The sequence below is a fragment of the Lipotes vexillifer genome, unplaced genomic scaffold (assembly GCF_000442215.2).
Source record: "Lipotes vexillifer unplaced genomic scaffold, Lipotes_vexillifer_v1.1 scaffold663, whole genome shotgun sequence".
In the NCBI taxonomy this organism is placed as follows: Eukaryota; Metazoa; Chordata; class Mammalia; order Artiodactyla; family Lipotidae; genus Lipotes; species Lipotes vexillifer.
Window position 1 is genome coordinate 424,310 of NW_006788963.1, and position 15,237 is coordinate 439,546.

Here is a 15,237-nt window from a genome sequence, read left to right on the forward strand (position 1 = left end):
GGCTTTATTTTGATTCCCCACAGTCTCACGATAAGAGTAGTTTTGACTTGTTCGGGTGCTCTGTAGACTTCAAGGTCACCATCCAGCAGCCACTGGAATAATCTTCCAATTTCCCAAAATTGCTGACGTGGGAATTGAGCTGCAATCGTTGCCATCATCTGTTTTCCATGTATTGTTTTTTAAAGCCCCTTAAGAAAGAAATAATTGTTTTAAGGTAAGGGTTTGTTTAAGTCTTTGCTTTTGCTTTCTGAAACTGTTATTTTATCATACTAATAAGACACCCAGAGTCCGAGGTGAGAACCCAGGTGGTGGGGGGTGATGTAATTTCCTGGCCTGTCAGTGATGAGTCCTGGTTACTTATTGCTTCTGTCTGTGGCCCCCATGTGATTTTAGGAGTTCTTTCCGAGCTGAGTCTTGGCATTAAACCACCCGGGATGAGGAGTCAAGCAAACAACCGTCCCCCTCAGTAACGCTCCACTCCGTTTGCCGTTGCAGGTCGTCACGCTGTGGTACAGAGCTCCAGAAGTCTTGCTTCAGTCCAGCTACGCCACCCCTGTGGACCTCTGGAGTGTTGGTTGCATATTTGCAGAAATGTTTCGTAGAAAGTAAGAAATACCTTTTGTTTCACTCTGTCTCCCTTGGAAAGAAACGTTTCGGGTCTTGGATAATTTAAGTGGCAGCCTAGCATCCCTCTTTCAAGTAGGAACATGGTATCCAGCTCCACCTGCCTGAGGCTCCCACTTCCAAGCATGTCCTGAAACTGCCTTCTCAGTCCTTACAATGTAGTTGGGTGTGGTTGTAGCTTCCGGCTCTTGGAAACTCTGTTTGGAAGGGAACACTCCAGTGTTCGTACAATTTATTTTGTTTTTGTTGGCGATGAGAGGATGTGGCGAACATGAAGCGCGTTTTGGTTTTTTTGTGTGAGGAAAACATCCTCAAGGTGGACTTTTCCACAAGGAGAGGACCAGGGCTGTTAAGTATATGGAAATTTTGTTGGTGGGTTGAAAACACAGAATGTTTAGACTGAAAAGGCACAGGCAAGAAAGATGTCTGCGCCATTTCAGAATACTTTAAATGCTGTCATGAAGAGGAGAGGTTAGACATATTCAGGCACTATAGAGAGCAGAACCAAAGATATTAAAATTACAGAAATAAAGATTTTTGCTCAAAGGCAAAAAAAACATCTAATGATTAGAGTTATCTGAAGAGAAGATCAGGGTTCATGAAAATAGTGCTTTCTCAATGGGTGTCCAAGAAGAGACTGGACCACTACACACTGTAGCTGTTTTCAGTGGCATTCCTAGAATGGGTGGGTGGGCTAGATGACCTCCAGGGCCCCTCTGAGTCTGAAAGTCTGTGGTTCATTTGTTTGATTTTCAGGTCATAAGAAATAGCCAAACAACAGAATAAAGATCTGGCAGGAAAATAATCCAGACCTGGGTACTAAATTCAGCCTGGTCAAAATTAAACAGAGAGCCTAATCATAATCTAATCTCTCTTTGTCTTCTATTTTTATTTCCATGGGAAAATGTGAGTTGGGAAGTTGAATATTTTCCCACTGGACATGCTATATTCAAAACGTAGCTACATGCTAGCTCACAAGAAAAAGAGGTGGTCAGCCATTTCTTGCTTGTCTGTCTGTTTGTTTGTTTTAACCAAATGAAGTGTTGTGCATGTAATAAATTTGGGGAACTATTCTCGACCTCAGCAGATTCATCTGTAGCTCACAGAGGGGGATCATGGCAAGGTGATCAAAGTGCACAGATGTTTAATGCAGGCCTATTGTGTGCCAATTACAGGACCAAACCTCTTTCCTTGTGTTACCTTTTTATTCCTCACGATAAGAGATAACTGAGACGCAGTGGTAAATTTATTTGTCTAACATCGAACAGCTAAAAAGTATGAGGGGTATTACTCCAGAGGAAGTCTTGTGACTCTGGTGGTGTTTTTCTACCAAGGAGGGAAGAAAAAAAATATATATTGAATTCAGCTGCAATGTTTGCCAAATAGGCTAAATAAGTGGTGTTGGAAGTGTGGTTCTTGGACCAGCAGTATCCAAAAAGGTGACCTTTTTTGGAAGTGCAAATTCTTGGGCCTCACCCCAGACCGACTAGATCAGAAGCGCTTGGGCTGGGGCCCAGCAACCTTTGTTTTCACAAGCCCTCCAGGTGATCCTAATTCATCCTCCAGGGTAAGAAACACTGGGTTTGGATGAGAGAATTGGACTGAGGCCTGGTGTTCTTGTTTTGTTTTTTTTAACATTTTTTAAAAGATTTTATTTATTTATTATTTGGCTGCATTGAGTCTTCGTTGCTGCACACGGGTTCTCTCTAGTTGTGGCGAGCAGGGGCTACTCTTCGTTGTGGTGCGCAGGCTTCTCACTGCGGTGGCCTCTCTTGTTGTGGAGCACAGCTCCAGGCACGCAGGCTTCAGTAGTTGTGGCATGCGGGCTCAGTAGTTGTGGCTCGAGGTCTCCAGAGCACAGGCTCAGTAGTTGTGGCACACGGGCTTAATTGCTCCACGGCATGTGGGATCTTCCTGGACCAGGGTTCGAACCCGTGTCCCCTGCATTGGCAGGCGGATTCTTTAACCACTGCGCCACCAGGTAAGTCCTGGCATTCTGGTTTTTAAACGTGCATCATGTAATTCTTTTCATCACACAAGTGTGGAAAATTTGGAGTTAAAGGCTTATTGTCAGAACCAGGAATAATTTACTGTCAATATTGCAGTGTGGGAGTTGGGACAGTCATTTCAGTTCATCCCATGAATAAATTGGTGCAGCTGCGAGCTGATTAGAGAAGTATTTACTGGAACTACGTTGATGTGTCTAGGATTGTCCTCAAATGTAAAGATTGGGTCCTTCTTTTGTTATGGGGGAAGAATGATCAGTTATTTTTCAATAGTACAGAACGTGAATACCAGCCATCATTGACGATAAAAACAATCTTCTTCTGGAAGATGTTAAAAGAAAGATGAAATTTAAGATAGGTAGTGTTAAAGTGTTCTCTAGTAAGGGATGTACTTTATTTTTAAGTATAGGTAGTCAGCACTTATGGAACAATTGCAGCCCAAATTTTCATTTTATAGCATTAAAACATTCTCCCATGGAAGTGGTAGTATAGTTGGTAATCTGGTCCCAGTCTAGCTTGCAGAGAATCCTGTATAACCTGGAACATATACAGAACATTATTTATCAAAACCTATTTTCTATTTACAACATTTTTTTTCTAGGGTAAAGTCCATTCTATGTTCCAATCCAGGATGACAGGAATACCCATCTCTTGAGGCCAGCATTGGGTCTCAGAAGGGAGACTCAGTATTGGAGGCTCAGAGAAGAGACTCCTTTGACAACAGCAGCAACAGTCTGCTTCACTTTTCTGGGAAAGTGAGATGTTGGGTAGAGACCCATTGGCTCTTCAAATGTGCACAAAAGAAAGTACCCCTCTCTTGGAGCCTTGCACGGAGATAGTAAATTGAGAAATAATTGCCGGGAGCGGGAAGCAATATCAGAATCCAGGCGCGTGTGCCTTTAAGGCTGAAGGACAATGGATCCATCTGGGCCTGCCACCCTTCCTGGGGCGGGTGCTCTGTCTCTTAGGTAGTTCCTGCCGGTTGGGATGTGACCTTGAAAACAACCATGGGATCTGACCCTTGTTCCTGCTCAGTTCACGTTTGGTATTTCCTATGATAACACCCAGATATCTGAATGTGAAGCCTTCTCACTTACGCCAGCTGAGTTCAGGGGTCCAGCCACCGGCTTCACCTGCTTCCAGCTTAACTCCTGATTCAGTGCTGGCCCACCTGTTGCAGTGTCCAGCTGAGAACTCACAAGCCGTGGATTCTGGAAGCAGACTCCCTCATTGCCTTAGGCTGACCCTAAATCAGGGAGTCCTGGTACGTGTCCACTCAGGGTTCCTCCTTGTTGCTATGGCAGTGTTCCCAAATTGTGTCATCTTTTTTAACACCTTCATGGTTTTTGCCATATTCGTGATAACTATACTTACTTAATTTCTTTACTATCTTAAATTAATTAACTTTTTATTTAGCCTTATCTTAAGCAAAAATATATAAAATCACAGAATTGATGAACCAGTTATTTGTCTAACATACACTAAAATTCATATGTAACCCTTAAAATTAAACAATTTAGTCCATGTTCAGCCCCTGAAATCATCTCCCATATCACCCAGGTGTGTGTCACATGTTGGAAACAGATGTTTCATTCATTCTACAAATAACTTTACTGAGTGGCTACTATACGCAAGGCCCTTTTCTAGAGGGATAATTTACACCCTAGTGCAGAAGAGAGGCATTGCATTTGCAATTAGTCAATTAACCAGAGCTGGGGTAAATGCTGTGAAGTGTAGGTTTCTATGCATGGGTATAATGAGAAGCTTGTCTCCACAGAGGAAAGAGATTTCTCAGTGGAAGACTAGAAGTCAGGATTAACCTTCTTCAGAGGTCGCATCCTAGTTGTTTATATAAGAACATTGAGGAATAACCATTTATGCATCAGCAAGGCTCACCATCCTCCCTAACCTAGGGAGAAAAAAAGAAGCAAAGGGAGTTAACAGTTGTCTGTCATGTGACAGACCCAGGGCCGGGCACTTCACATCTATTATCTCACTAAACCCACATTCTGAGGACTGTTTTCCTGTTTCTAGATGATAAACCAAAGCCTTCCACAAGGAGTATAAATAACTTGTCCATAGGCATACAGCTCTTAAATGGCAGAGCCAAATTTGAACCTAAGTCTACCTGACTCTCTAACCTGTGATTTTCCCACTCTGCCATGTTTCTACCCTGGCTGTGGTTTTATTAGGTACCATATTTTTTCTAGACTGTTTCATGCATTATTACAACATAGCACCAACAATATTTTAGGGAGGTCGAGAAACAAACCACACATCTAATAGCTTTGATTTCTAGCCTTTCCTATAGTGGAAAGGCTGACCAATTTCTGTGATAATGTAAAGAACTGCATGCCTTTTATTCTAAAATGTGATACCTAGGAAATATGAGCTCAGGAAAAAGAATCTTAGGGCAGATGGTTGACAAAGAGCCAGAGAGTTTAAATACCATCTGTCATTATTTTCTGGGTTTAATAATTGCCACACTGACCGTCAGGAGCATTCTACGAAAGTAGATAAGAGTTGGATCTTTTATTTTCCTCCTTTAACTCTTCATCAGTGGGTGATCCATCTTTACTCCACAATGACTTATATATATTTTTTTTTTATATAAATTTATTTATTTTATTTTTGGCTGCGTTGGGTCTTTGTTGCTGCGTGTGGGCTTTCTCTGGTTGTGGCAAGCGGGGTTACTCTTCGTTGTGGTGCGCAGGCTTCTCATTGCGGTGGCTTCTCTTGTTGCAGAGCACGGGCTCTAGGCGCGTGGGCTTCAGTAGTTGTGGCACGCAGGCTCAGTAGTTGTGGCTCGCAGGCTCTAGAGCGCAGGCTCAGTAGTTGTGGCGCACAGGCTTAGTTGCTCCACGGCATGTGGGATCTTCCCGGACCAGGGCTCGAACCTGTGTCCCCTGCATTGACAGGCAGATTCTTAACCACTGCGCCACCAGGGAAGCACTTGAGTTATATTTTAATACTAAAAAACATTGCTGTGAATTTGGTCAGTAGACAAACTACCCAGCTTGAAGATTAGGATGAGATGGAGGGAGGGATGGACATATGGATGATACCGACTGATTTTTAACTTCATGGCAAAATAGACTCACAAACGTTAACTCTCCAGGTATCTGTCCGTTGCCTTGTAGTCCTGGTCAGAACTATTGTCGATGCGGTTTGAAAGTTATGGGGTTTTCCAAGTGACGGCAAAGTCATAAAAAGAAAACGCACATTTAAAAAATAAAACATGCTACTAATTCTTTGAATATGGAGATTGTGGTAAACAGATAGTAATTCTTAGAAGTTCTGAGTTGCCAGCTCTACTGATCCCTAGCTAAGAAACGCCAAATGCCACCAAGAAGAACATACAGTCACTGTTCGAAGGAAACAGACAAGGCTTCATAGTTATACTCCCCCTTGGATGGTGGCCTCTCTAGGCTTGCCATCATTGGTTTCTATGAATTAAACCCCCAGTAGCTGAGAAACTGACAGGGAAACTGTCCTTTGTGGCTCAGTGGTCTGTGAGCAAATATCTTTAAAATGTCACTGAGTGCCTTGCCAACTGTCTTACTGGTTACTGTGTTGGTGTTCCCCATATTTGAGCGTTTTCCTTAGTGACATCAGGGAAATGAGGCCCTTGACCAGATGCCCTGAACACCAAGACACCAACAGGCAAGCCCTAGTCTGTGAGAGGAAAACCATCACCTTAGGTTAGATCAGAACACACGTGTGGAAACCAGGGCACTCACCGGACCTTCAGGTTTCTTGTCTTTTCTTGGATGTTTTCTTGGACCTCTTTTTTTCTTTAGAGAACCAACCAAATGGGAAGAACTCCAAAGAAGCATTTTCTTTTTTTTTTTTTTTTTTTTTTTTACTGTGTGGCCTCTCCCGTTGCGGAGCACAGGCTCCGTGGCCATGGCTTACGGGCCTAGCCGCTCCGCGGCATGTGGGATCTTCCCAGACCGGGGCACAAACCCGTGTCCGCTGCATCGGCAGGCGGACTCTCAACCACTGCGCCACCAGGGAAGCCCCAAAGAAGCATTTTCTTGAGTGAGGAAATACCCAAAATGGTACCAAGGAAAAGATCTTTTTGAATAATGCACACAGGGTAGTTCTAAGTAAGAACAAATGAGTACTACCTTTTCATGTAATCAATGCTGATTTTTTCTTATTCTTGATGTGTATCTTACTTTATCATGAATTTGTTTTCATGGAGTATACTGAGAAGCCACCATCAGGCCAGGTCTTTCCCTGTCAGGGCAGCTCTGCAGCCTTCCAGCTTCGCAACCCTTTGCCACGCCGATCTGGCACCCAGAGTCTGCCTGCCAACCTGTTTTCCTGTTTCCTGACTATTTGTGGACTTCCGATAAATTAATCTTTCTACTGTCACCCTTTTCCAAAAACTGGCCTTAAGGTTTTCCTCCTTAGAACCCTTGCGCTTCTTTTATTCTGGGTGCCCACCTGCCCTCCCTCATCTTCCAAAGCTAAACCTAGAAGCTGTCTCTTCAGGGAACAGACCTGCCCCCGCTCCGGCCCGACCACTCCCCCCCATATTCTGTGTGCACCTGTCCGGCAGTGCTTTTCTCAGCCACCTTCCGTCTGCGCGCACACGTCCACACAGCTGCAGTCATTACGGGATGCAGAGCACGTTCTTTCTGACGAACCAGATACCTGAGTCCGTTCCAGCCCTGCCTCTGCCAGCTCTGTGACTGAAGGCAAGCCCTCGACCTCTGGAGCTTAGTGTCTTTATCTGTAAAGTGGAGAGGCCGGGATAAGACACCACATCCATGGCGTTCAGACTGCTTCATAGAGGCCTCATATTCCTGCCTCTATATAGTCCAGGAGTGCCCAGCCCTTCTTGTTCCCACACTCAGCTGTGTTCAGAGCAACTTGATTTCATCTTCTTCATATACTGAGCTTCTGAGATTTAAAAAGGTTTTAAAACATGGGAGTAGATAATGTCCAAGTTTCACTCCAACTCTAATATTCTGTGCTTTGGGGTAGAACTGTGGCTTGGTCATTTCTGGAACTCTTATCATGTCAAGCACAGCTAACCCTTGCTGACAGAGGTTATTACACATCCTTGTCATGGTCCTGAGGATTTGACATACATTATTCAGTTTAATCCTCCCAAGTGACTTGCCCCAGGATCCCACATACAGCAGAGCTGTATGACCTATGACAGGAACAGTGAACTGTAATGAACTACCCTAGGAAGCTAGGCGGCCATGAAGTTATACAGGGTTGGCGGGGGGCGGGGTGCGCATGTGTGTACATGCCTCCCTCTCTACCCTACTGTTCCTTTCTTTACACATTTAAATATATAGATATTCCATGTGGAATGTCTATGAAAGTCTAAACCAGATCTGTCCAATAGAAAATAGAATGTGAACCATGTCACTTTAAATTCTCTAGCAGTCATTAAAGGAGGCAAAAAGAAACAAGTAAAATTAATTTTAATAGCATATTTTAACACAGTATACCCAAAATATTATTATTTCAACATGGAATAAATATAAAAATATGAAATATTGAAAAAAGTATTCTTTTTCAATACTAAATTCTTAAACTCCAGTGTGTATTTTATGCTGACAGCACATCTCAATTTGGACTAGTTGCATTTCAAGTGCTTCAGTAGGCACGTGTACTATATTGGACACCACAGGCCTAAACCATCAAATGAAAAGATAAAGAAGAAACAGACAACTCGCCGTTTTTTGGGAAGGGGAGAGGGAATGAGTCACTGCCCTTCTACCCCAGGCTCATCGATGTCTCAGTCTTCTATCTCCTACGTTGTTCTCAGTCTTCTGTCTCCTACGATGTCATCTTTTCTAGTTTGGGTGGAGGCTATAGAAGTTGGGGTCCTTGATGTAAAACCAATAGAGCCGATGTTGATGCAGCTGCCTGGCCTTTGTCCCTGAATCAGTGACGCTTGGGTGCCAACCTGCAAATACAGTGTTTATCAAGACTGGCAGATCTTCCCCAACATGTCCTCTTTAAAAATGCTTGCACCTGGGCTTCCCTGGTGGCGCAGTGGTTGAGAGTCCACCTGCCGATGCTGGGGACAAGGATTCGTGCCCCGGTCCAGGAAGATCCCACATGCCGCGGGGCGGCTGGGCCCGTGAGCCCTGGCCGCTGAGCCTGCGCGTCTGGAGCCTGTGCTCCGCAACGGGAGAGGCCACAACAGTGAGAGGCCCGCGTACTGCAAAAAAAGAAAAAAAGAAAAAAAAAATGCTGAAGGAATTAAGAAAGACTCTCAGTAGAAATGGAGATCACTGTAACAAGGAACTAGAAACCATAAAGAGACAATCAAAACTAGACAACTCGATTGCCAAGAATAAAAACCGAGCTAAAGGCAATAAATAGCAAACTAAATAATGCAGAAGAACGAAAAGTGATCTGTAAGATAGAATAACGGAAGTCACCCAATCAGAACAGCAGACAGAAAGACAAATGAAAAAAATGAAAGCAACATACGAGACATAATAGGATAACATAAAGCATGCCAATCTACACATAATAGGAATTCCAGAAGGCGAAGAAAGGGAAAAGTGGATCAAGATGTATTTGAAGAAATTATGGCTGAAAACTTTCCAAACCTAAAGAAGGAAACAGATATCCGGGTACAAGAAGTGCTTGCACCTGGAACCTCAGTCGCAGCGATCTCTCACTCCGCAAGCCACTTTCGGAAACAGGAATTGTTGCGGGAAGGAGCAACTTAGGAGATGTAGATGCCAGGTAGCTTTATTTAAAAAAAAATTTTTTTTTTTAAACCACAAAGTGAAGTACGCTGGTAGCAAAAATGCCAAATGGCACAGAAATATAAGAAGTAAAATTGTCTTTCCTACACTCCCATCCAAAATCCACTTCCCAAAGATAACCCCCTGGATATATTTCCAGATCTCCTTTATTGCAAATTCAAAAGTGTGTGTTTACAAATACCTATATACATACACATATGCACACATCTGTCAGTTTCTCTCACAGAAGTGGGCTAATACTGTACACCGTACTCTTCTGTACGTTGCCTTATTCACTTTATTTTGTCATGATATAGTATGTCAGTTCATAGAGATCAAACTCATTTTGAAACTGCATAATTGTCAGCTCATTTATTTCATAGTTTAATTTCCCATTGGTGGACATTTAGGGGTTGGTTGGTTGGTTGTTTTTGGTCTTATTACAAACAATATTGCAGTAATATCCTTGTGCTTATTTTGTGGAACATTTGTCCAAGTATTTCTGTATGGTAAATTCCAGAAGTGAAATTATAGGGTCAGATAACATGCCTATTTAAAATTCTGCTAGCTAAACCAAATTGCCCTCCAGCAAGCTTCAAGTATACTCTGTTTTTACCTTAAGGTGGGAAATAGTATTAAGATTCTCAAAGATTAAGAAATATTGTCAAAAATAAAACAAGACAAGGCCTCTTACGTAAGCCTTGGCTTCCTCCTACCTCTGTTACCCCTTTTTAAGAATATTATCCAGAGGAAAACCTAAGTGACCATGGTAGTTATAAAAGCTGCTGTTAAGTTGGTTTGAAGCATAAGAGACCTTTTTCAACTGTAAAATTAACTGTGGGTTTCCTTTTTATCAGTTGTGTACGATAGGAAAGGAATCAACCTCATTTTGTCAGTTAAAAAAAAATTATCTTAAGATAAAGTCCCAGGCAGTTTTTCGGGCTAGTTTTTTCCAGTGCACAGACAGCATGTGGAGAGTAATGTATATTGAGTTTTGCTCTCCCTTCCAGGCAGGCTGTAGAGCATGGGTCCTCTCTTCTTCCTTAGTCATCTTAGTCACCAGACCTATTCATCTTTACTTCAGATTTTGCCTTCTGGGTCTACTCATTGGAATAACTCTGGAAACCCTTGCATCAGCCCGGTTCTTGAAATAGGAAAAGAATCAGACTAACAGTCTCAGTTCTGCCTTAGTCAGAAAGTCTTAGGTCTTGCTGGTCACATCTTTCAACCGTTGATTTGGATAACAAATACTTGATTTGAGTCAAGAAGCCACCCATTTTTTAATCATAAAACACTGGCAGAGAAAGTAGCTATTTTATACATAGAAAGACAGTTCTTACCAGTCTAGTCTTTACTCAGTCAAAGGCAGACTTCTCATCATTGTCCCTGGCTCTCATAAACATGAGTTGCTTCCCAGCCCTACAAAATAAAAAGTACCAGGCCTGCACAAAATTATTTTAGCTGGCACTTGGACCTCTGATCTGAGTTGAGTCCAGCCTTAGTAATGCCTTCAAAGCATGATGTAACATTACATTTGTTGCTTTATAATGATCATGCATATTTACTGGACAAGACAATAGATACAGTGAATAGTACAAGGTATTTCAGATAAATGTAAATTTTGTGAGATTTCATTGTTTGCCTAAATAATTTTCCACAGAATGGTACTAAGGTGCTAAGTTACAATAAGTGGTTCGGTGTGACAAAAGATTCTACTTGGTCTTGTCCTGTAGTGATAGGTTGTAGTGACAATCTGTTGGCAGCCCCATGTGGCCACTGCTATGGGGTCTGTGTCTGTCTGATACCCATGCTGCCTTGTTTTGCACTGCGTTTATGCCTCCCATCTGGCCTTGCTATGGTGGCTGGAGGAGTTATTGTCTGATAAGACCCATACTTGGCTTAATTGAGAAGCATTGGGTATTTTCTCGTAAAAATAAAAGATATTACCTAGTTCTCTTTTTTTCTTTTATAAATTTTTTTTTTGGCTGCGTTGGGTCTTCGTCGCTGTGTGCGGGCTTTCTCCAGTTGCAGCGAGCAAGGGCTAGTCTTCGTTGCGGTGCGTGGGCTTCTCATTGCAGTGGCTCCTCTTGGTGCGGAGAATGGCCTCTAGGCGCTCGGGCTTCAGTAGTGGTGGCTCGCAGGCTCTAGAGCGCAGCCTCACTAGCTGTGATGCACAGGCTTAGTTGCTCTGCGGCTTGTGGGATCTTCCCTGACCAGGGCTCGAACCCGTGTTCCCTGCATTGGCAGGCGGATGCTTAACCACTGCGTCACCAGGGAAGCCCTACCTAGTTTTCTTTCTTTTTCTCCTTTCATCTTCTTTTCTCCTCTACCCCTCCTCCATAGTTCTCTCCTCCTCTTCCGTCCCACCTCCCTTTCTCCCCTCCACTCTCCCTCTGTCGTTCTTTCCCCTCTTTCTCCCAGTTTAACTATGGAAAATACAGAGCATTCAACATGGCCTCCCATATATACCTTCTCTGATAATACATGGTAGTATTGAGTTTCTGATTAACTGCTCCAGTTTTGCTAGATAAATTAAATTTGCAGGGATCCAGATTTACTGAGAGATAGGCTGAAGAGCTGTCGGCTACTTAGGAGTGTGTGTGCATGTGTGTGTGTGTATGTGTGTGCACACTTTTATAAAACCAATAATCTGAGAAATGTACTTCTGAATCTTCTTGTTTTCTTATAAACATTTTACAGACTCTTAATATGAGGGAAAAAGTGTTCCAGAGACAGCTACAGACATGTGGGCTGTATTTACTCACAAACTGAAATATTGCAAGGGACAATTCAAAGGTTTCTGGTGGAAATTAGATTTTACTACGAGCTGAATTGGATGCTACCAGCTCTTCTCTTATCACTGGCACAATTAGACTTTGCTGGACACTCTCCAGATCTGGGAGAAGAGACAAAACTTTGGAAGTTAGGCATCAGGAGCCTGTCAAATGTGTTTGTGCTATAATGTCCCACTGTTTAATTGGAAATAATTTTACATACTAATATTTCAATAGTAAGAAGTAACTTGGAAACCAAATGCTATGTCCGTTTTGTCGGCCAGAGAGTCATATTGAATTCTCCAGATATCAGCATACAACAGAGTTAATTTCAAAGGCACTCAGTTAAATGGGATACAGCCCCAATTAAAAGTGGTACTGAACTGAAATACATAGACATTTCTCATTTTTATGTAAACTGATACCTTTTTTATACATTGCATATGAACAGTTTCTTCTTGTGTTGCATCTGTGAGCCCTCAATCAGAGCTCATTAAAAATATTAGGAGCTTTTAGTTTAAAATGATACCTATTGCCCCTCTCTGTTTCTTACTTAAAAGACAAAAACATCCAACACTCAAAATTAAGACTGGAAATGAAATAATTATCAAAGTTATTTGGAAGAATTGCCATTTAGCCAGAAAAAGCCCATTTGGTGACTCAGGTTATGTTATGTGTACCTGGAAATAGTTAGACCTTTCTTGTCCTCCCTCATTCCCTTTTTGAGAAACACAAGGTTGATTGCAGTTCAAAAAATGGTCAGCTGTTCCCACCCCTGATCCTGTTGAGATCTCCACAGTGGTATTGACTCCCCTCTGCCATCAGTATGATATCTCTTTCTCTCTCGGATATGAGTACAAATGCCAGAAAACCTTATGTGCAAAAAGGGATCAGGGGAGGTGACGAGAACAAGATATTTAGTAGATGGAGACAGAGACATGAGAGCAGTATTAGGTGAAACATGTGAGATATTAAAATTGATCTAAGAGCTACTCGGAGACCGTTAAATGTTTACAGAACGAGTCAAAGTAATGTCTACATTTTGTTGACTATACATTGTTTGTCTGGGTAGATTATCCCTCTTAGAAGAATGAGAAAAACTAAAAGAATAAAATTCTTGTGACTTTTGAAAAAATACTACCAAACAAGCAAGTATTGATAGATAAACAATAAGGACCTACTATATAGCACACGGAACTATGTTCAATATCTTATAATGACCTATAACAAAAAAGACTCTGAAAAAGAATATATATATACATATATATGTATAAATTACTGAATCACTTTGCTGTACACCTGAAACTAACACAACACTGTAAATCAACTGAACTTCAATAAAAAATAAAAGAGAAACAAAAGGCAACAAAACCGAACATTCTGAAATGTTAAAACAGTAAACTGAGATGGGAAGGGAGATACATAAGATGTGAAATTAAAAGGAAATCAAGTACAGTGGCACAATTGAAATCTGAGAGGAGGGGGTAAAAAGTAGAATTAATACTATAGGAAATGGAATCCTTGATGTAAAGACAGTATTGAGAAGTTCTCACAAAATGCTGACAAAGAGAACAAAAGGTTTTAAATGGTGAGAAAAGGGCAAATATAGAGAATAGAGAATGGAATCTGGCATAAGAAGTCAACGGTCTTAGTCTGTTTTTGATTACTGCATTTCGTGAAATGCAGTAATCAAAACATTGACTAAGACATGACTTGAGTTAATGTGGATTAAAAGGTCTCACAATATTTTGGAGAAAATCATTGCAGAAGAGATACCAGTAGTTTGGGATGCTCAGGGCTGTGGGTACAGAGAACTCAGTTTAGGTAAGCTAAAGAGTATGAAATTTGTTCGCTTCCATAAACGGTGGTTCCAGAGGTAGGTGAGCTTCAGGGTTGGCTTAATCTAGAAGCTGCAGCTCCATTTCTTTGAGACTCTTTTCTGTGTGGTGGCGTCTTTGAAGACTGTCTTCCCTCATGGCAAAGTGGTATGGTAGTTCCAGGTTTTGCACCAGGACACTTGGACAGTGAACACATTCTTTTCTACCAGGGTTCCAAACAGATGTGCTGAAATTCATCCTCAGGACTGTTTATAACATATGCCTGCACTTAAGCCAGGGACTGACACCAGAGAAGTGGAATTTGCTGATCAGATAGATGGTGGTCTGAAGAACATCAGGTTCTGTTACAAGGAGAAAGGGAAGGTGGATACTGGGGAGGCGACCCATGGAATCCACTTGAGACCGACATAAAGCATATCCTGGGAAATGTTAGAATTGCATGGAGAAAGAAAAAAGCCTATGAAGACCAAATAAATTTATTTGACAGCTATACGAAAAAGAGGGAAAATCAGGCTGGCCTCAGACTTCTCTTTTATTTAACTAAAAGCCAGAGGAGAACAGAGAAATATCTAGATTTGTGGGGGAAAGTCTATGACCCAAGAACTTTCTTCTCAAGTGACTTGTCCTAAATGTGTGAAGGCAACACAAAGGTTCCAATATGTAAGGATTCAGTTACTGTTTGTTTATTAAATACCACTTAGGCATCCTTGAGTTGACTGAGAGGGATATCAGAATTAGCACATCAAGAATGGGTGACCACATAGCACAGGGAGATCAGCTCGGTGTTTTGTGTCCACCTAGAGGGGTGGGATAGGGAGGGTGGGAGGGAGATGCAAGAGGGAGGAGATATGGGGATGTATGTATATGTATAGCTGATTCACTCCGTTATAAGGCAGAAACTAACGCACCATTGTAAAGTAATTATACTCCAATAAAGATGTTAAAAAAAGAATGGGTGACCACAGAATGTAAACTGGTATAGCCACTATGGAAAACAGTATGGTGGTTCCTCAAAAAACTAAAAATAGAGTTGCCATATGATCTAGCAATCCCACTCCTGAGCATATACACAAAGAAAACCGTGATTTAAAAAGATACATGCGTGGTTGAGAGTCCGCCTGCCGATGCAGGGGATACGGGTTCGTGCCCCGGTCCGGGAGGATCCCACATGCCGCGGGGCGGCGGGCCCCCTGAGCCATGGGCGCTGAGCTTGCGCGTCCGGCAACGGGAAAGGCCACGACAGTGAGAGGCCCACATATCGCAA

General features: G+C 42.2%; 1 protein-coding gene across 1 annotated transcript in view; it reads left to right on the forward strand.

Moving 5' to 3' along the window:
- Positions 1-15,237, forward strand: part of CDK6 (cyclin dependent kinase 6) — a 219,279-nt gene that overhangs the window by 154,774 nt on the left and 49,268 nt on the right. Inside the window, exon 4 of the mRNA XM_007461886.1 lies at positions 496-605. Coding sequence (XP_007461948.1) covers positions 496-605 — 110 coding nt within the window. The remainder of the gene's footprint in view (positions 1-495; positions 606-15,237) is intronic.